We start from the raw sequence: 21065 nt of genomic DNA on the forward strand, positions 1-21065 counted from the left end.
ATCAGTAAGTCACAAAGACAGTCTTCATTGGAGGATTCAAATTTACTTAAAAAAAACAAAACATTGATTATATACAGTAATTTCTCTTGACACATTTACAGATAGTACATGTACTGTTATACTATGCTTTAAAATCAGTAAGAGTACAAATGGACATGAAACAGTTAGTACAACACAATTGTTATTTTCTCAAATACTGTTCTGATGACCAAGGTAGTTTGTAAACATCCTAGTATTGTAACTCACTACACAAAACCTTGTATGAGACACTGACGTAATGTGCAAGACTTTTCTTTGCAACATGATTCTGTAACAAGCTTTGAGTCCTCTGGAAGCATAAAAATAAAATACAAAAATAGACTTTTACTCACAGCTATTTGTAGTGTGTTTTCTAGGCCATTTTTACACAAGACTGGCCAGTCTTGATCTTAAAATGGTCATTTAAATCACAATAATATGAAGGGATACCAATTTGAATTGATTATCTGTGATATGACAATTTCCACATCTCGTAAATAGGCATAGAATACAAATAACAGTTACATACATACCCTTGAAGTGAGCAAATAAATTGAGGCACATAGTTAAAACAGAAAAAACACAAGTTGATTTGAACACCACAGCAAAGTGTCTAGAAACAAAATTGGACTGAGGCTGGTGGGGTTTTCAGTTCATGTTATTAATACATTCAGTTAGACACTCAGAGTTAAGAGATTAAAACCCAGGCCCATCTATCAATGACACAATTATATACAAAACAGTTATGTACAAAATTATACATGGAATCAATCATGTAAGTAACATGTACCACGAGATTAAGACCTTAAAACAGGAATGAAACCTGTAAGCCCTTTCATACTAGGCTAATGTATTGTAATCCTTTCTCTGCCTTTCAGTAGTGCCAGTTTTGGGCTCCAAGGAATATCAGCATTTTTCTTCAGTGTACCTTCCTATAGACATTTCTCTATTTGGTAGAGTTTGTCGATCATCATGGTACAAAAATAAGTTATTTCTCTCTACAGTTAAGAGCATAATTTTAAATTGAATAATTATTTGGGCAGCTTTAACAAATATAGCATACATATCTATGTATAAATATGAAAACAAAATTCAATTAATGATTTTTTTTTTTAAACATTCTCTATTCTAAATTCTTAAAAAAATTAGAAATATTACCATATTTTGGGTAAGGACCAAGTTTTACAAAGTTTAATTTAATTGTCAAGCATCTCTCTAAAGTGCAGACAGTGAGTTCTGGGGTGGTTTGACCCTCTCCTTGGTATTGCCTGTCCCCAAAGAACATAAATAATACCATAGTAATTTACCTATATGGACAGGAGGACACATGACATACCCTGTTGGTATGCTTACTGTACCCAGCAGTAACTCGCAGGGCAAAGACAGTGGATATCAGACACCATTTTGGGGAAAATGGCTGAATTCAGGCAGAAATAACCAGGCACTAGAATAACACATTAAAAATGGAGGAACTCTGTGTCATGCCATTTGTACCATCTAAATGACATATTTAATACAAAAAACCCTTTCAAATGGTTAGATATGCAGAAATTTGGCAAGTTCATGTTGATCGAGTATACACTGAGCGTACAAAACTTTAAGAACAACTTCCTAATATTAAGTTGCACGCACCCCTCCCTTTTGCCGTCAGGGCATGGACTCTACAAGGTGTCGAAAGAGTTCCGCATGGATGCTGGCCCATGTTGACTCTAATGCTTCCCACAGTTGTTTCAAGTTGGCTAGGTGTTCTTTGGGTGTTGGATCATTTTTGTTACACATAGAAACCTGTTGAGCATGAAAAACCCAGCAGTGTGCCTCTTACCTACTACCATAACCTGTTCAAAAGGCTCATAAATCTTGTCTTGTCCATTCACCCTCTGAATGGCACACATAGACAATGTCTCAATGCTTAAGAATCCTTCTTTAACCTGTATCCTCCCCTTCATCTACACTGATTGCAATGTAATTAACAAGTGACATCAATAAGGGACTGTAGCTTTCACCAGGTCAGACTGTCATGGAAATCACAGGTGTTCTTAATGTTTTGTACAATCAGTGTATATCTCAGTGCACATACAGTACCAGTCAAAAGTTAATACACACCTACTAATTTAAGGTTCTTTATTTTTTACTTTGTAGAATAATAGTGAAGGTATCAAAACTATGAAATAACACATGGAATCATGTAACCAAAAAAAAGTGTTAAATCAAAATATATTTTATATATGAGATTTTTCAAAGTAGCCAGCCTTTGCCTTGAGGACAGCTTTGCACACTCTCAACCAGCTCAACTCATCCCAAACCATCTCAATTGGGTTAGGTTGGGTGATTGTGGAGGCCAGGTCATCTGATGCAGCACTCAATCACTCTCCTTCTTGGTCAAATAGCCCTTACACAGCCTGGAGGTGTGTTTTGGGTCATTGTCCTGTTGAAAAACAAATGACAGTGGGACTAAGCGCAAACCAGATGAGATGGCATATCGCTGCAGAATGCTGTGGTAGCCATTCTGGTTAAGTGTGACATGAATTCTAAATAAATCACTGACAGTGCACCAGCAAAGCACCCCCACACCTCCATGCTTCACGGTGGGAACCACACATGCGGAGATCATCCGCTCACCTACTCTGCATCTCACAAGACACGTGGGTTGGAATCAAAAATCTCAAATTTTGATTAATCAGAAGAAAGGACAAATTTCCACCGGTCTAATGTCTACAACTCATTTTTCTTAGCCCAAGCAAGTCTCTTCTTATTATAGGTGTCCTTCAGTAGTGTTTTTTTGTTATTGAGGTAATTCAACCGTGAAGGCATGATTCATGCAGTCTCCTCTGAACAGTTGATGTTGAGATGTGTCTGTTACCTGAACTCTTAAGCATTTATTTGGGCTGCAGTTTCTGAGGCTGGTAACTCTAATGAACTTATCCTCTGCACCAGAGGTAACTCTGGGTCTTCCTTTCCTGTGGCGATCCTCATGAGAGCCAGTTTCATCATTGCGCTTGATGTTTTTTTGCGACTGCAGTTCTTGACATTTTCCGGATTGACTGACCTTCATGTCTTAAAGTAACGATGGACCGTCGTTTCATTTTGCTTCTTTTGCTGTTCTTGACATAATATTGACTTGGTCTTTAACTAAATAGGGCTATATTCTGTATACCACCCCTACCTTGTCATAACACAAGTGATTGGCTTAAAACACATTAAGAAGGAAAGAAATTCCACAAATTAACATTTAACAAGGCACACCTGTTAATTGAAATGCATTCCAGGTGAATACCTCATGAAGCTAGTTGAAAGAATGCCATAGGTGTGCAAAGCTGTCATCAATGCAAAGGGTGGTGACTTTGATGAATCTCAAATATAAAATATATTTTGACTTAACACTTTTTTGCTTACTACATGATTCCATGTGTACTTTCCATAGGTGTGATGTATTCACTATTATTCTACTATGTAGAAAATAATACAAATAAAGAAAAACCCTTGAATGAGTAGGTGTCCAAACTTTTGACTGATACTGTACATCCAAAATCCATTTAGCATGTGAGGGTCTCTCTACATTATAGGAATGACCAAATATCAACAAAGGAGAAGACAGTCGGTTGTAGCACAATGCCCCGACAGTTGAAAATTAACGCGATGAGACCGTGCACCTGTTCGTCTTGCGTGTTATGTTGTTGGGGCGTACACCATCTACTCCACCACGATTCTCCTCTAAGGTGTCATCCCTTCCACCTCACTGTCATCCTCTGCCAGGTAGATGGGACTCTTTGATCGGAGGACTGTCTCAAATTTACCACGGTTGGGTGTGGCCTCTGAGCTGTTCTTAATCCCATAACCAAAGTAGATGAGAAAACCTAGGAGAAAGAGAAGGAAGAAAAATGGATTTAAAACAGTGAAACTGCAGCATGTCAAAGGTGAACCTCACTGAGACACTGTACTTGTACCCCCGCACCTCTCGGATTCATAGGGGCTGGGTTAAATGCGGAAGACACATTTCCGTTGAATGCTTTCATTCAATTGTACAACTGACTATGTATCTTCCTTTCCTTGAGTAACACAACATTGAGTAATAATACAGATCGGCACAAGTGCAAGAGGCAAAGCAAAAATAAGGGGTGGCGATCTCACTAACCAATAGTCATCCACACTGCAAAGCGACACCATGTTGGCCCATCCAGCTGCATCATGAGGTAAATGTTGACAAAGATACTGACCAATGGCAGCACTGGGAGCAGAGGTACCTGAGGGGATTCACATTTTTTGTTTTGTTTCTACATTAACCACAATTAGCAAACACTGGACATAATCAAGACTAACAAGTACAACATCTAATGTTAATTTGCTTTTTTTTAAGCTAAGAGCTGATGATTCAATGAAACAAGTACAGACAGACAGTGGTTTCTAGGAGAACGCGGAAACCTACAGTAAATAGGAAATGGTTTCTCAGGATGAATGAAACAACAAACGTGAACTGAGTCATGTGATTGACAACTCCCATCATACTTTAAAGGTGAGTGCCTGTCTGCTCGGGGGCTGTCTCCAGATGATGGCCACACACAGGAAGGCGAAGAAGGCCAGTATGGCACATATGGTGACCCACAGGGGGTGGCCACTAACCACCTCTGCCCCCCACACAGCCAGCACTACACACAGCAGGGTGAATACCAAAGCTACAGAGAAAAAGAGAGATTGTGAACTTCAGCATGTATATGGAATCTTAATTATACTTTACAGTTCTTGGTCCTACATAATGCAAATGAGAGAATGCATTGCAATTATCAGACAGCTGCTTCCATTTGTAACCAGTATGCCAAACTTATCAAAAAAAGTTTCACTTAAATATGTGGAGCTATTCTGGTACACCCAAAACAGCTTTAACGTCATCAACACTTCACCCTGACAAAAGGAGGAGACTCACAGATGACAGCGGTAGTGATGTACACGATAAGTCCGGAGGTCTTGGTGGGGACGTCACAGCTGGGCACCAGCAACATCTTGAGGGTGAACCTCTCCCTGAGGGGCCTGGTCTCCCCCTCACCCTCGTCTCCACTGTCCCCCTCCGCCATGGTTGCCCTCCGCAGACCCACCAGCTCCACCAGCTTCTCACTGGCACCGCTGAGGCCCAGGGTACCCGGCTGGTACCTGAGAACAAATACACATAAAGGGTCAACGCTACGTTGACTGAGAACTCTTTTTAGCCAAGATCCTCTGCACTAACCTGAGGATAAGCACACACACTGCCACTAGTGTGTATGCCAGGAGAGTTCCTATCGACATCAGGTCTACCAGGGCTGCCAGATCAAACAGGAATGCCATCAGGGCTGCAGAGAGAAAGAATCCATTTCAATTCTAAGAAACATAGTTTTCTGTCAACTGTTTAGCAGCTACTCTAAGTGTTGGTGCACAGTAAAGCAAGGGCTAAGCTTACCTGCTACAATACCCGACACGATGGTGGCTAACAGGGGGGTCTTGGTTTTTATGTTCATCTTTGAGAGGAAGCGGAAGAGCAGGCCGTCCTCAGCCATGGCATAGATTACACGGGGCATGGGGAACATTGAGCCCAGTAAACTGGACAGAGAAAAGACAGAGGGACTCAGACACAGGCAAAGTCATCGCCATCACACAGAGGTCAGCCATGTCTCTGGACAATCCACAAACACTGACTGGCCATCAACATTTAACACAAGAAACAAAAAAAGTTTGGTTCATATAATCCACATCATAATTGGTTATTTGCAGGCAAATAACAAACAACAACAAAAAGGAACTGAAAGCACAGCATATGATAAGAAACATCTGTTCAGACACAAAAATAAATGAACTAAAAATAGCCTGCCATCTGGGTGCCTTTCTACCTTTGCTAGAAGTGCACACAAGGCCATGAGAAGTCTCTATGGGAAACTGTCTGTGCCAGTCACCTGGTGGAGAGGGCACAGAGGGAGCCCACAGCCACGATGTAGCGGGCAGGGTCCCAGTGCACATAACTGAAGGCCTCTGGCAGTGGGCTCTCTCTGTTCAGCAGGTAGTAGGGCATCATAAGGGTGAGAGCCGCAGACACCCCGAAGTAGGCAAAGAAACAGATGAGCAGAGAAGCCACGATTCCGATGGGGATGGAACGCATAGGGTTCTTGGCCTCTTCACCTGTGTAGATAGAGATTGTTTAAATTTGACAGTCGTCAACCACAGAAAAAAATACTCTGGTGTCAAGAGACAAGAAGAAATGGCCTACTTGTTGTTGCGATGCAGTCGAACCCCACAAAGGCATAGAAGCAGGTTGCTGCCCCAGACAGGACTCCACTGAAGCCAAATGGAGCAAAACCCCCAGTGCCAAACTTCTCTTTAATTATCCTGGACAGAGAAAGAGAACTTGAAAATACAGAAAAATGCCCAAGAGAAAGAGTAATTGTTTCATATTTAGTCTTCAAGAAGAGAACTGCTACCCCTGATGGCTGCAAAAGCTTTGATCTATTTTTGCAAACAGACTCTCTCAATTACTGCATAGGGCTTATTTTAAAACACCACCATTCCTGCCTAATAAAGTACTCTTTCTGAGCTCCCCTGCCCGTCTTGTCTTTGGTGACTCACTCTGGATCAGTGATGTTGGTTGTGTTGACAAAGTCCTCCACAGTGAGGTTCCAGTTGGTACGGTCTCCCTTCACCAGGCCTGAGATGATGACGAAGCCCAGCACCACCAGGTTGACCCCCGTGAAGATCTTGTTCACTAGGGCCGACTCGCTAACGCCAAACGCCAGCAGGCCTGTGTGGGTGTTAGAAAAGTGTCAGAGCCACAGATGTGGGCAGCGACCAAGCGCGGCCAATCATAATGCTGCACTGAATGGGCACTCTGCCCTTGCTCTAGGGCAGCAATGAAGAGGCAGCCATAGAAACCTCTCTTTAGTAGCTGTGGTTTCGCTGAGGTTGTCTATAATGCTTTCAAATGTGTTCTGAGTTATGTTAATGAGATGTGAGCCACACCAGTGAGCAGCAAGATCAGGATGAAGGCGAAGAGGTCTGGGTATTCAGCAAGAATCTTCCCAGGGACCTTGATGGACATGGAGGCTCTGAAGAAGTCTGAGATCTTCTGTTCAACCAGGTTGTCAAAGGTGGAGCTCCAGGCCCGAGCAACACTGGCTGTGCCTGAAAGAGGGGGAGAGACTTACAATGAGAGGTTGGAGTCATACATTCAAGGGCTCTTCTGTCATGAGGCAATCCTTCTGAAGGACCAGGCACTTGCTCTGCCTGTAAAACCTCTTCAGCTCACGTCCTCGTCAGAATCTTAATCATTCAGTCTAATTATACAGCTACTCATAATTGCTGATTATCTCTAATGACTGGCTGAGTATAGCAGTAATATCACTGCAGTTTAAGCAGCTTGGAGTTGTGTGCAGTCACATAGATTTATGTTATCCTTGCACCTCATATCCTGCTTTTACCTTTAAAAACATGCTTCTTGCAACTTTACACAAAAAAAAATCAAACATTTCCTGACCATTTTTAAAAATCACTTTGGTTCTTAATTTCAAAATCACTCATTTTTACTAACCCACTTCTGACTTACCTATGACATAGGAGAGGATGAGGTTCCAGCCAGTGATGAAGGCCCAGATTTCCCCCACAGTCACATAGCTGTACATGTAGGCTGAACCAGTCTTGGGCACACGAGCACCAAACTCAGCATAACACAGACCAGCAAGGACGGAGGAGAGCGCTGCGATGAGGAAGCAGAGCACGATGGCTGGGCCGGCCTTCTCCCTGGCCACCTCTCCAGCCAGCACATAGACGCCGGCCCCCAGAGTGGCACCCACCCCCAGGGCAATAAGGTCCAGCGTGGTCAGGCAGCGGGCGAAGTGGCTCTCTTCCTGGTTACAGTCCAGAGCCCGTCGCCGGAGCAGCATCTTACCGAAGGACGCTAGCTTTTCAGCCATGATAGGACAGGTCACCAAATCAAGAGGAGGAGATGAAGGATCTTCTTACAGCCAACTGCAGAAGAGGACAATCTACTGTCAAATGAGAAAGGAGAGTGGTTTGGAGGGACAAGTCCAGACACAACAATCATTATTTTGTAATCGACTACTTTCTCAGAAGCAAGATATCATATAATCAAATGGGGAGTGAAATGTTAGTCAGAAAAACGCTTCTTCACACATGTACTTCACACAAAACGGTATCATAATTCTCTGAAGGGTCATTGTTTGAATTCAGTCACTTTTTGACCACATGCATTTTGATTTGAACAAAACTTTCTAAACATATTTGCCCATGGTAGAAGTGGTCAAAAAGTGACTGTGGACATGAATGCCAAAACATTTAGAAGACAGATGTGCTTCAAAGTTGACCAATTTTGCATAACACAACCTACCATAAGACACCCATGTCTTATCACTGGATAAGAAAAACAGTTGAGCTTGATCACTAAAAAGCTTACAAACTGGGTTTACACTTTTTTTAAATAAAAATTGTCATTTTTTATTGTAAGTTAGACCCTATTTTACATCATCTGAAGTGTAGGTAAGCACAGCATCTCCAATTGCAACATTAGAGACATGCATCCTTCGTCAATCCCCAATCTTTCTGCTGTTCTAACACTGACACTACGTTAACAGTGCTGGGAAATCCCACAGTAAGAATTGCGCTGAGACTCAGATTTTTCACTTAAAATGTATTCCAAACAAAAAACATTGATTTCAAAGTTAAACAAACCATACAACTCCATGCACAATGACTGCTTTTAACAGTTTACAGAAACATTTACTGGAAGAACTGTGCATATGCAAAGTTTGGTAACACCATTTTGGTAAAATATTACTCAGTTATTAAATATCTGCTAAGAATTAAGATTCAAAGATGTCAGCCAACAGAATGGTGTGTCAGCTGTGACAAGGCATCTTGACTCTGAAAAAAATCTATTTTGGAACTACAGTAAGTGAAGTGGATTTACACCCGGTGACATAATTGCGATTATGGAATTCCATCATGGGTGCCTGATCTGTACTACACAAAAATGCATAATTATGGATATGAATGTCATTCTCTTCATGGTTATGTATCCCAAAGTGGTACACAAATGTATAAATATCCTCATTTGCATATTTGGGTATTATTCTACACACTTGCTATTATTTTAACGAGCTCCACCGCCAAACTTGGTTGGACCAGACCGGACCAAACCTTAAGCAATCGTATTTGTCTATGTTTCACAATTTCAGATATTAAAGTACAGCACAGTAGAGTACAGTACTGCACAGAACAGTAGAGTTCAGTAAAGTATAGTTCAGTACATTAGCGTACTAAACTCGTGTACAGCCCTCTCCTATATGGTACTGTGCTGTCCAAACTTGTGAAACATAGACGTCTATGATTGGTTCAGATTTGGTCCGGTCCAAACCTGAAACAATTATGGATGTCTATAAAAAAATGTAAGAAAAAAATAGTGATTTCGTGATATCTAAATTGGTAGTTACAGTCTTGTCCCATTGCTGCAACTCCTACGGACTTGGGAGAGGCGAAGGTTGAGCGCCATGCGTCCTCCGAGACATGACCCTGCCAAGCCGCACTGCTATCTTAACCCAGAAGCCAGCTGCACCAATGAGTTGGAGGAAGCACCATCCAGCTGGCGATATCAGCTTGCAGGCGCCCAGCCTGCCACAAGGAGTCGCTAGAGCACGATGGGACAAGGAAATCCCGGCCGGTCAAACCCTCCTCAGACGACACTGGGCCAACTGTGCCACGCTTAATGGGTCTCCCGGGTCACAGTCGGCTGTGACAGCCTGGGATCGAACTCGGGTCTGTCATGACACCTCAAGCACTCCGATGCAGTGCCTTAGACCACTGCGCCACTTGGAGCCTATGGACGTCTATGTTTGGGCCAAATGAAGGCCGTACCAGACGTCTGTGGACGTTGAAATCAAGGTCAGGCTGGACCAAATTCCAACTACTTTTCATCATTCATGGACGTCCGGTGTCAGTTGGTGCTTAGTGGGAGAGGATGCTGATTACAGTAAAATGGAAAGAGACGGGCCTCATGGGTAGGTGTCAATAAGAGTTGGGAGAGGTGACATTAATTGGAGAGACTTTTCACACTCTTGCTTTGACCACCAGACTACAGAAAGAAAACTTAGCAGATCAACATGACAGTATGCCAGCAGAAGGGAGGACAGTAGCAGGGGACCCAACTGTGGTTTGTGACAACTATGATTTCCCCATTGTAGCCAATTCAATTGCAGAACTTCTGTTACCAATTCACTTAATTCATAAACAAAACTGATATCAGTAAAACACTACAACTAATTGATGTCTACCTTTACTTGAACATTGAACATTCATTATCCTTCCTCCTCATGAGGGAGAGAAATTAGAAAATATCTCAAAAGAGGTTCTCCAGTTTTGTATACTTTTTTGCCAGTAGTTCTTAAAGTTGTGCTCACAAGCCAAAAGTGGTCCCCGAAAATTGCTACTGTCACATATGTGCAGATACGTACACCACGTCATTGCATGTGCATCTTGTTAGTCCTTACTGAAATGGCGAGGGGTTGAAGCTCATTGGCTAGAACTCAAATTGCTAGGGGGCTGGCCCATGTGGGGGACAAATGGCGCAGTACAGCTTCCAGAAGACAAGTTGATTTCAAACTAGGGACTTTGTGGTCAATTTAGGTAATTCTGCTCATAAATGATGCATGTATGACATACACCGACAAATCCAGCCTAAAGCGGAAGGTTTAAAAAAATACTTAGTTGTCGCCAAAGGTCTGGATCATGTCTAATGATGTGGGATTTTGGTAATGGAATTCCAAGGCACGATTTCTTGAACTTACAGAATGCTGACTTTTTCTCTTATAAACTAAATATAAAAAAGTGTTGATATTAATTGGCAGGGGTCTTCACTTCAACATTGTTTTTTGGTATATTTCTAACACCTTTTAAGACTCTCTGGTAGATGTTTTCTAAGACCCCTTTTCCATCTGTTTGATAAGAAATCATAGCGTTTGCTTATTCCACATTTTTAGGATGGAAAATGGTTGAAAAATGTATATATGCCTTAATTTCTCAAAAATAGAGACTCTTAGCTTTCATTTGACATGCTCATATGAACTTCAGATGTTGGTGCCCGTAGGTCCTTTTACATGGAATTTACCTGCTTCTAAAAGGCAGTCTGACTGAATAGTGAATCATGTCAGGCAGCCATTTAGGCCCCGATCACTGGCTGGTAGCCGCTGGAGGAAAGAAAGCCCTGCAGTAGAGCATAGTGCTGACCAGTACCCTGACCTTGGCAGAAACCATATTGAATCTGAAAGACTGAAAGGGAGGGAGTCAACAACCCCATTAATGTGCAGCCAGAAAAACAAAAATAGGAGAATGAAGAAAATAAATGAAAAGAGAACAGGGTGAAAGGGGGAATAGCAGGAATGGTAGCATAGTTGGCAAATAAAGCTTGGGAGAGAGAGGGGAATGGAAAAACATGATGAAAGGCCTCTGACTTGACACACCAGACCGATTAAATTTTTAAGAAGCAGACAGATGATCCCAATACAAAGCTGGGTAAGAATTGCCCTATCCAACTGTGCCCAAAAAAGGAACTATTCAACAGGAAAGAAATTGCTGTCCAAGCCCACTGTGTGGGCACCATGGTTGGACATAATAAAGCTCTCCTGTCTGGCAATGGGTCCAGGTCGAAGGGTTGATCCTGGCACACACACACCGGAGAGGCCATGCAAGTTTAATCAGGCCAGGTCTGCGCAACACACCTCATCAGGAGGGAGAGAGCGTCCATGTTAACTCTGTTTGGCTGACAGGAGACCATGTCTACAGGGGACACAGGCAACTGTATTTCCTACACCCAGATATCATACCCCCGTGGCTCTTAAATCTAGTGTACACACTATAGGCCAGGGCTGTTCAACTGGCGGCCAGCAGGCCAGATCTGGCCCGTATATTAATTTATACCGGCCCTTAGATAAATTCTGAACAAAAGATCTGAAAATAAATCCCTGTCCAAATCAGACATTCAGTGCCAAAAAGACAAGCAATATGGTGGTTGTCTATAGTGTGGTTTCTAGCGCCTATGTGGCATGTTGATTATTAGTTCTTCATACAAACTTCCCTCTAGTGTTTGAACGGTTTAAGCTATGACCACATTCCTGAAAGCTACGACTCTCAGGAACACGCATGTGCCTTCCATTTCACTCTCTGGTGCTCGCAAGAAGGGTGTGACAAACATCTAAAGACTGAGAAAAATGAATTCAAAGAATTCTTCCTTCAGACTAAAATTTGGCATAGCTTTGTCTTATTTATTGTGATGCTTAATTAAGCTTTTAATTAGTTACTTTTAATTAAGAAGCTTTTAATGGTTGTTTAAATAAAACAAAAATAATGGTGATCGAGCATTGCACCTTTTCCTTTCAATGATGATCAATTGTTTTGGTTGCACCTTAACTGGTGTTGGTTGAGCACACTCCAAAGTGCTATATTGGTGGTAATGCATTGCTTTTTTTAACAGTTCTTCTGAAAAATAATTGCATGTGCAAAACGTCCGGCCCCCGTGCAATTAACCTTTTTTACATCTGTCCCCGTAAGAACATGTTGAATGGCCTTGCTATAGGCTACGAGTTCAACAAACAGGCATCTCAGTCAGAAGTTACTACACCCACGACACTTACAATTTCCTAACAATTTGACCAGTAACATTTCTCTGACTTTAGGCTGATAGAGATACAGTCAAAATGGGATTGCAAGGTCTGCCTGGCTTCATGCTGTCATCTACTCGGCGCAGTAGACTGACATACTAGCCAGGCTAAGTTGGGACAATCCAGACTCTGGAATAACAACTATATCAAGCACAGTTGGCCTTTCTCCTCCATTAAGAGGATAATCAACAGTGTTACATAAGCCTGCTAACCTTCTTAGAGGTGAACAAATAATTAGTCATGATTACGTTTGTGTAGCCTAGCATGACCATGGTGAAATGTGTGGGCTAAACTTCACCACAAAGTCTTTGCAATATGATGTGGGAAATTAATTGCATGTTCTGGTCATTTCTAAGAAGTATTAAAGAATAGAACTGTTTTGGGCCCCCGAGTGGCGCAGCTGTATTTTTATGTTTAACTGTAAAGAGGGCCTCAAGTTAACATTTTGGTCCACCAGCCACTGTATAATAAAACAAATGAGCATGCTTTGTAATGTTCCTAAAACAATACATGCATTACTAGTAAGAAATAAATGTGGTATATTGTTTCATTTCGTTAAATTTTTTGGGGACAAATTTTCACTTGCCCCTTTAACATGCTCCTGAGTGGCGCAGCGGTCTAATGCACCGCATCTCAGTGCTAGAGGTGTCACTACAGACAACCTGGCTCGAATCAAGACTGTATCACAACCGGACGTGATTGGGAGTCCCATAGAGCGGCGCACAATAGGTCCAGTGTCGTCCGGGTTTGGCCAGTGTAGGCCGTCATTGTAAATAAGAATTTGTTCTTAACTGACTTGCCTAGCTAAATAAAAGTTCAATTTTTTTTTAATTAAAAAAAATGACAGGAGGTTACAGTCACAGACAGAACAATGAGACAGATATATAAAATGTGAAGCATCGGATTGGCATTTGGTAGTGATGAGTGGAAAGCCCAGTGGCCGGTGGTGGGAGAAGACGGAACAAGATAGCAGAATGTCGGCCAAAATCAAATTTTCACATCAATTAAACATTTGAGTGGACAAAGTTTTGTAGACTTCACCCTTCGCCAAAGTAAAAAAAAAAAAATGTAACTATTTAGATGGAGTGTAAAATGTAGTTACAGTCGCTCTGGATAAGAGCGTCTGCTAAATGACTTAAATGTAAATGTACTGCATACGCGCACTTCAGAGTAGGCATTCCCTAACCGAAATATGCAAATGTGCTAGAACGAGCCAATAGGATCTCGCTAGCTCGTGCTTGGCTCTGCCCACCTCCTTGCTTGTTCCGCCCACTATGAATAATTTGTTCCAATGTAAAAAAAAAAAAAAAAAAAAAAAAAAAAAGGACAAGCTTGGTTAGGTAATAAAAATCTTTGTTAGTGGTAAGGCGACTCGAGTCATGTTTGTGAGAATGAGTCTGACTAGTGGCCGTGTTGTCTTCTTTTCCCTAGCATTTGAAACTCAAAACATTGAAAAACATAGCTTGTGAACAATGTAAATAACCAAGAAACACAGTGACAAAGTCTCACTTCAGTAGACTTTCGTTTCAACTAAATTAGACCATTATGCCTGTGCTCAGCACTTCAAAAAATAATCCTTCACTCAGCTCTTCATGTGCGCACAGCAGCGCGAGGTGGGATAGGCTATAGTATATAATTCGTAGTTCTTTGACTTTGTGCGTTTACCAGCTATGAAACAACACGGCAGAAATACTCTGAAAACATCTACTGCAGAATTGATTTAGCTATTAATGTGATCATACTTCGTATTCACAAATGCGAGTGAAATGCTCGCACTGTGGAGCCCTGACCACTCGCCAATGTGGCAGGTGAAATAGTAGACCTCTAACCTGCAAAATTTAAATCCCGACTGTAAACATAGAAGAACCATTGTAAAGCAGAACTTATGACACAGGAAATATGACCTGGGTGCCAGGACATTTCTGAATTCAACAACGCAATACTGTTGTCTTGCCAAACATGACTACAACTAGAACAAGCTGTTCCATGCTCAGAAGTTCTAAATTTCAAGAAAAACAAAGGTTCTACTCCCACTCATTGTTATTGTTTGGAAAAACAACAAAAGGGGAACAATGTGGCCTCCATCAAAGTGAGTGCTCAGGTTTAGTCTGTACAGCTAAATTAAAAAGGTTCATGATTCAGTTCCAACAATTCAAGGAAACAGGCCTCATTCAGAAGACCTGTCATATAATTTGACAATGGAATGAATCATTGCAAACTTTAGCTAAGGAATGAGACACAGGGCATAATGCTCAATTTGTGGGTGTTTCCATGGTTAATTTGCTTTGGCTTCTCTGAAATGATGCCAGTTGATGCACACACAGCATTTGCTATTCATCAGATCCCTGTCTAAGGGCAATCAAATTATGGGCCAAGATGACAGAGCATCAGCCATCTCTTGCTACGTAAAGCCCTCTATCTACTACCGCACCAGTGTCTCCACACAATAATACCATTTCACCAAAAGGCTGAAAGGAGTACTGGAGTGCCATGCTATACTTGGAGGTTATATCTCACAGTATATGACATATTTGATTACACAGCATGTCCTCCTCGAGAGCTGTTTGCCTCGTCACCCACCATACTTTCAGCCCGGGGGCACTCACAGGTCTCAAGCAGATAATGCACTTGCACAGCCTGTGACTGTCTCCTTGGGTGACACGCCTTCAGGCGGGGTTATTAACTTTCCAGTTCTAATAAATTACTGAACACTCAAACGATCCTTGGAACCCTGAAAAAAGCTAGGTGTGGTAGTTTGATTGCTGATTAATTTTTTTGGCTGAAGAAAAAGCCACAGAAATGTGTAACACCTGGAAAAGACAAGCCTCAGCAGGTACTTGAACATAGTTATACAACACCAAACATACATAGACCCAAGCCTTCCACAATAGAAAGTGTCAGTACTCACTTAGCTGATTAAGTAGCAATGGAATATGCACTCTCTTTTATTGAATATATCAGTTAAAGACATTCAGACTGGTCTCAGACTAGATGTAACGTAGTAAACGTAAATCTGGGAAACAAATTAGTATGATATGCTATGGTGACATAATTGGTATGTTACATAAGACAGGTAATGTCAGGAAAAAAGGAAGGTGGTTGGTCAGGGTGGAGATCTCTATGTGAATGTCTAGCAACCCAAAGGTTGCGTGTTTGAATCTCATCACGGACAACTTAGGCATTTTAGCTACTTTGCAACTATACTGAACAAAAAAACACTGCTCAAAAAAATAAAGGGAACACTTAAACAACAATGGAACTCCAAGTCAATCACACTTCTGTGAAATCAACCTGTCCACTTAGGAAGCAACACTGATTGACAATAAATTTCACATGCTGTTATGCAAATGAATTAGACAACAGGTGGAAATTATAGGCAATTAGCAAGACACCACCAATTAAGGAGTGGTTCTGCAGGTGGTGACCTCAGTTCCTATGCTTCCTGGCTGATGTTTTGGTCACTTTTGAATGCTGGCGGTGCTTTCACTCTAGTGGTAGCATGAGACGGAGTCTACAACCCACACAAGTGGCTCAGGTAGTGCAGCTCATCCAGGATGACACATCAATGCGAGCTGTGGCAAGAAGGTTTGCTGTGTCTGTCAGCGTAGTGTCCAGAGCATGGAGGCGCTACCAGGAGACAGGCCAGTATATCAGGAGACATGGAGGAGGCCGTAGGAGGGCAACAACCCAGCAGCAGGACAGCTACCTCCGCCTTTGTGCAAGGAGGAGCACTGCCAGAGCCCTGCAAAATGACCCCTAGCAAACAGCCAGAAACAGACTCCATGAGGGTGGTATGAGGGCCCTACGTCCACAGGTGGGGGTTGTGCTTACAGCCCAACACCGTGCAGGATGTTTGGCATTTGCCAGAGAACACCAAGATTGGCAAATTCGCCACTGGCGCCCTGTGCTCTTCACAGATGAAAGCACATGACAGACGTGACAGAGTCTGGAGACGCCGTGGAGAACGTTCTGCTGCCTGCAACATCCTCCAGCATGACCGGTTTGGAGGTGGGTCAGTCATGGTGTGGGGTCGCATTTCTTTGGGGGCCGCACAGCCCTCCATGTGCTCGCCAGAGGTAGCCTGATTGCCATTAGGTACAGAGATGAGATCCTCAGACCATATGCTGGACAACTGCACCAGTTGGCCCTGGGTTCCTCCGAATGCAAGACAATGCTAGACCTCATGTGGCTGGAGTGTGTCAGCAGTTCCTGCAAGAGGAAGGCATTGATGCTATGGACTGGCCCGCCCGTTCCCCAGACCTGAATCCAATTGAGCAAACCTGGGACATCATGTCTCGCTCCATCCACCAACTCCACGTTGCACCACAGACTGTCCAGGAGTTGGTGGATGCTTTAGTCCAGGTCTGGGAGGACTTCCCTCAAGAGACCATCCGCCACTTCATCAGGAGCATGCCCATGCGTTGTAGGGAGGTCATACACACTACTGAGCCTCATTTTGACTTGTTTTAAAGGACATTACAGCAAAGTTGGATCAGCCTGTAGTGTGGTTTTCCACTTTAATTTTGAGTGTGACTCCAAATCCAGACCTCCATGGGTTGATAAATATGATTTCCATTGATAATTTGTGTGATTTTGTTGTCAGCACATTCAACTATGTAAAGAAAAAAGTATTTAATAAGAATATTTCATTCATTCAGATCTAGGAAGTGTTATTTTAGTGTTCCCTTTATTTTTTGAGCAGTGTATAAAAACAACATGCAACAATTTAAGTTTACTGAGTTACAATTCATGTAAGGGAAATAAGTAAATTGAAATAAATTATTTAGACCCTAATCTATGGATTTCACATGACTGGGCACAGGTGCACCCACTGGGGAGCCAGGCCAAGCCAATCAGAAGAAGAAAAAAAATTCTGCACCAAAGGGCTTTATTACATACAGAATTCCCCCCCCAGACGATCCCTCAAGTGAAGAAGCCGGATGTGGCCCTGGGCTGGCGTAGTTACACGTAGTCTGCGGTTGTGAGGCCAGTTGGACGCACAGCCAAATTCTCTAAAATGATGTTGGGGCTTATGATAGAGAAATTAACATTCAATTCACTGGCAACAGCTCTGGTGGACATTCCTGCAGCAAGCATGCAAATTGCACACTCCCTCAAAACCATGCTGATTTTCTTGATAAAGGAGAAATGATTACTTACAGGGATGCAAACAAATTTGTGCACAACATTTGAGAGAAATAAGCTTTCTGTGCACATGGAAAATTTTCAGGGATTTTTTTTCAGTTCATGAAACATGGGACAAACACTTTACACTTGTATTTTTGTTCAGCATGTTAACCATTTAACCCAAAGTAACCCCTAGAAAATCTAATGTTAGCTAATGCTAGCTATAGGTGGCTAACGTTGATGTTTTCCACAACAAAATGGAATTCGTAACATATGATAGACTTAGCAAGTGCATAACATATGGTACGAATTTGAATTCGTAAAATATCATACAAAATGGATGATTGACATCCACAAATCAATATACTATATTAAATGTGTACCACATGTATATACAGAATAATACGATATGCTATGAGACCAGGTTGTATTAACAAGCCAGCTAAAATTATTAATACATTTAAAAGGGAGTTGCAGGCTTGCACACAACAGTCCGTGTTGGACAAGGAAGAAAAATAAACACCAACCGGATTACAAGAGTACATTGATAACGTTAGATCAAATAGAGAAGGAATGTTAGACACGAATTTAGGTTTCCATTATCGATACGCTCATGGTTTACATTATTACTAAACTCGTTTACGTTTGGCGAGGTTGGTAAACTAGCTACCTGATTTACAGCAAGATTAATTAGACGGTCCATTCACGTGCCAGTAAAAATATCTAACGTTAGCAGTCAAGCCCTATGGTTGAGGGAGACTTGCTAAAACCAAAGAACCGACAGCTGAATTGTCTGAAAAGCTAGCTAGATCCAAACACTCCAGCATGTCTGCCAGACTACGCTAGATAGCTACAAAGAGTCTCGTTAATTCATGCTGGGCATCGCGAAAATGTTGTCCAGATGACCAACTAGTACTGCCACATTCGATTCAGGTGTTGTTATTCACTATAAATCGCCATACATTGAATTACGTTGAGTTAATTAATTCCTATCGATGAGAACTCGCTTTGGTTCAGACTCTTTCTTGGAACACATCGCTAGCAAATACAATCTTCATTCGATGTCTTTGGTATAACAAACATTAGTTAGCTACATACCTGAGGAATTGATCGGCCCCAAAATAAATTGCGATCAGCAAGATGAAAACTATGTCTTCTGATTGAACTTTACAGTCCGAAAAAAAGGTGTGACTTGTCGGTCTAAAAACTTGATACAACACACGCTAATGTACCGTACCAGTCAAAAGTTTGGACACACCTACTGAGTCAATATTTTTTCTATTTTCTACATTGTAGAATAATAGTGAAGACATCAACACTATGAAATAACACATATGGAATCACAGAACCAAATAAAGTGATCAAAATATAATTTTAGATTCTTCAAAGTAGCCACCCTTTGCCTTTGACAGCTTTGCACACTCTTGGCCTTCTCTCAACCAGCTTCACCTGGAATGCTTTTCCAATATTCTTGAAGGAGTTCCCACATATGCTGAGCACTTGTTATTTTCCTCCACTTTGCGGTCCAACTCATCCCAAACCATCTCAATTGGGTTGAGGTCAGGTGACTGTGGAGGCCAGGTCATCTGATGCAGCATTCAATCACTCTCCTGCTTGGTCAAATAACCTTTACACAGCCTGGAGGTTGGTTTTGGGTCATAGTCCTGTTGAAAAACAAATGATGTCCCACTAAGCGCAAACCAGATTGGTTGGCGTATTGCTACAGAATCCTATGGTAGCCATGCTGGTTAAGTGTGCATTGTATTCTAAATAAATCACAAACAGTGCCACCAGCAAAGCACCATCACACCTCCTCCATGCTTCATGGAGGGAACCACACATCTGGAGAACATTTGTTCACCTTCTCTGCGTCTCACAAAGACACGGCAGTTGTAACAAAAAATTTCAAATTTAGACTCATCCACCAGTCTAATGTCCATTGCTTGTGTTTCTTGGCCCAAGCAAGTCTTCTTATTATATGTCCTTTCGTAGTGGTTTCTTTGCAGGATTCGCATAGTCTCTGAACAGTTCATGTCGAGATGTGTTTGTTACTTTAACTCTGTTACTTTAACCCATTTATTTGGGTTGCAATTTCTGAGGCTGGTAATTCCAATGAACTTATCCTCTGCAACAGAGGTAACTCTGGGTCTTCCTTTCCTGTGGCGGTCCTCATGAGAGCCAGTTTCATCATAGAGCTTGATGGTTTTTGCGACTGTACTTGAAGAAACCTTCAAAATTCTTGAAATATTCCAGATTGACTGACCTTCATGTCTTGAAGTAATGATGGGCTTTCCTTTCTCTTAACTTATTTGAGCTGTTCTTGCCATAATATGGACTTGGTATTTTACAATATATGGCTATCTTTTGTATACCACCGTTACATTGTCACAACACTACTGACTGGCTCAAACGCATTAAGAAGGAAAGAAATTCTACAAATTAACTTTTAACAAGGCACACCTGCTAATTTAAATGCATTCCAGGTGACTCCCTCATGAAGCTGGATGAGAGAATACCAAGAGTGTGCAAAGCTGTCATCAAGGCATAGGGTAGCTTCTTTGAAGAATCTGAAATATATTTTTATTTGTTTAACACTTTTTTGGTTATGACATGATTCCATGTGTGTTATTTCATTGTTTTGATGTATTCACTATTATTCTACAATGAAGAAAATAGTAAAAAGAAAGAAAACCCCTTGAATGAGTAGGTGTGTCCAGACTTTTGACTGGTACTGGTATCGTCCGGATACTGTTGTGTTGTTCAGAGGAGCTAGCCAACAACACAGCTAACACAATCCCTTCAAGTTGAAGCTGAAAAGAATGCAAACTAGCTGCACTTCGTTTCGATTTACCTGTTTTCTATTGATAGTTTTTTGTATATATCCATAAAATGAAGATGATTCATGATTGTGACTGGCAGAGAAAAGCTGCCTACCTGTCTTCATTACTATGGGACAGCTGGAGATTGAATTTGAGTACTGAAACAACATTGCAAATGTCAGAGACTGACAGTAAGGTTTATACAAATCAGCGCTGTTGAAAACAAATTGTTAGTCTAAAAGAAATGTGAGATAATGTCTAGATGCTTTTTATAGTGGATATAAAGTGTATAAATTGCCTGGCTGGGCTGATGAGACAGTGGATTGGCACAGTGAGATGGAACAGAGTAAATAGGCATTTTAATGTCATAGATTTAGCTGGTGGTAACTTGTGGAATAGACATTGGCTGGAATGCGATTTT

General features: G+C 41.7%; 1 protein-coding gene across 4 annotated transcripts; it reads right to left on the reverse strand.

The window, feature by feature from the left end:
- Positions 1 to 23: 23 nt before the first annotated feature.
- LOC135526363 (cationic amino acid transporter 3-like) lies at positions 24 to 19056 on the reverse strand. 4 transcript variants are annotated; one of them, XM_064954684.1, is made up of 12 exons: positions 18924 to 19056; positions 7577 to 7998; positions 6994 to 7155; positions 6604 to 6775; positions 6248 to 6366; positions 5937 to 6159; positions 5447 to 5586; positions 5237 to 5339; positions 4937 to 5160; positions 4522 to 4688; positions 4151 to 4259; positions 24 to 3872 (listed from the first exon to the last, which is right to left on the reverse strand). In XM_064954684.1, the coding sequence occupies exons 2-12, from the start codon at positions 7941 to 7943 to the stop codon at positions 3730 to 3732; spliced, it is 1929 nt and encodes a 642-aa protein (XP_064810756.1). In that variant the 5' UTR covers positions 7944 to 7998; positions 18924 to 19056; the 3' UTR covers positions 24 to 3729. The 4 variants fall into 4 exon arrangements, with proteins under 4 accessions (XP_064810756.1, XP_064810755.1, XP_064810754.1 ...); XM_064954683.1 differs by having other exon boundaries at positions 7577 to 8015; XM_064954682.1 differs by having other exon boundaries at positions 7577 to 8018.
- Positions 19057 to 21065: the final 2009 nt, after the last annotated feature.

This window comes from Oncorhynchus masou, chromosome 32 (assembly GCF_036934945.1).
Source record: "Oncorhynchus masou masou isolate Uvic2021 chromosome 32, UVic_Omas_1.1, whole genome shotgun sequence".
NCBI lineage: Eukaryota > Metazoa > Chordata > Actinopteri > Salmoniformes > Salmonidae > Oncorhynchus > Oncorhynchus masou.

Excerpts from the sequence above, each read along its gene's own strand:
- LOC135526363 (XM_064954684.1), bottom strand. The coding sequence starts at position 7,943 with ATGGCTGAAAAGCTAGCGTCCTTCGGTAAGATGCTGCTCCGGCGACGG. Across the intron at positions 7,156-7,576 it reads CATCCTCTCCTATGTCATAG|GCACAGCCAGTGTTGCTCGG; the intron begins GTAAGTCAGAAG and ends CCCCTCTTTCAG. Across the intron at positions 5,340-5,446 it reads CGTGTCGGGTATTGTAGCAG|CCCTGATGGCATTCCTGTTT; the intron begins GTAAGCTTAGCC and ends TTCTCTCTGCAG.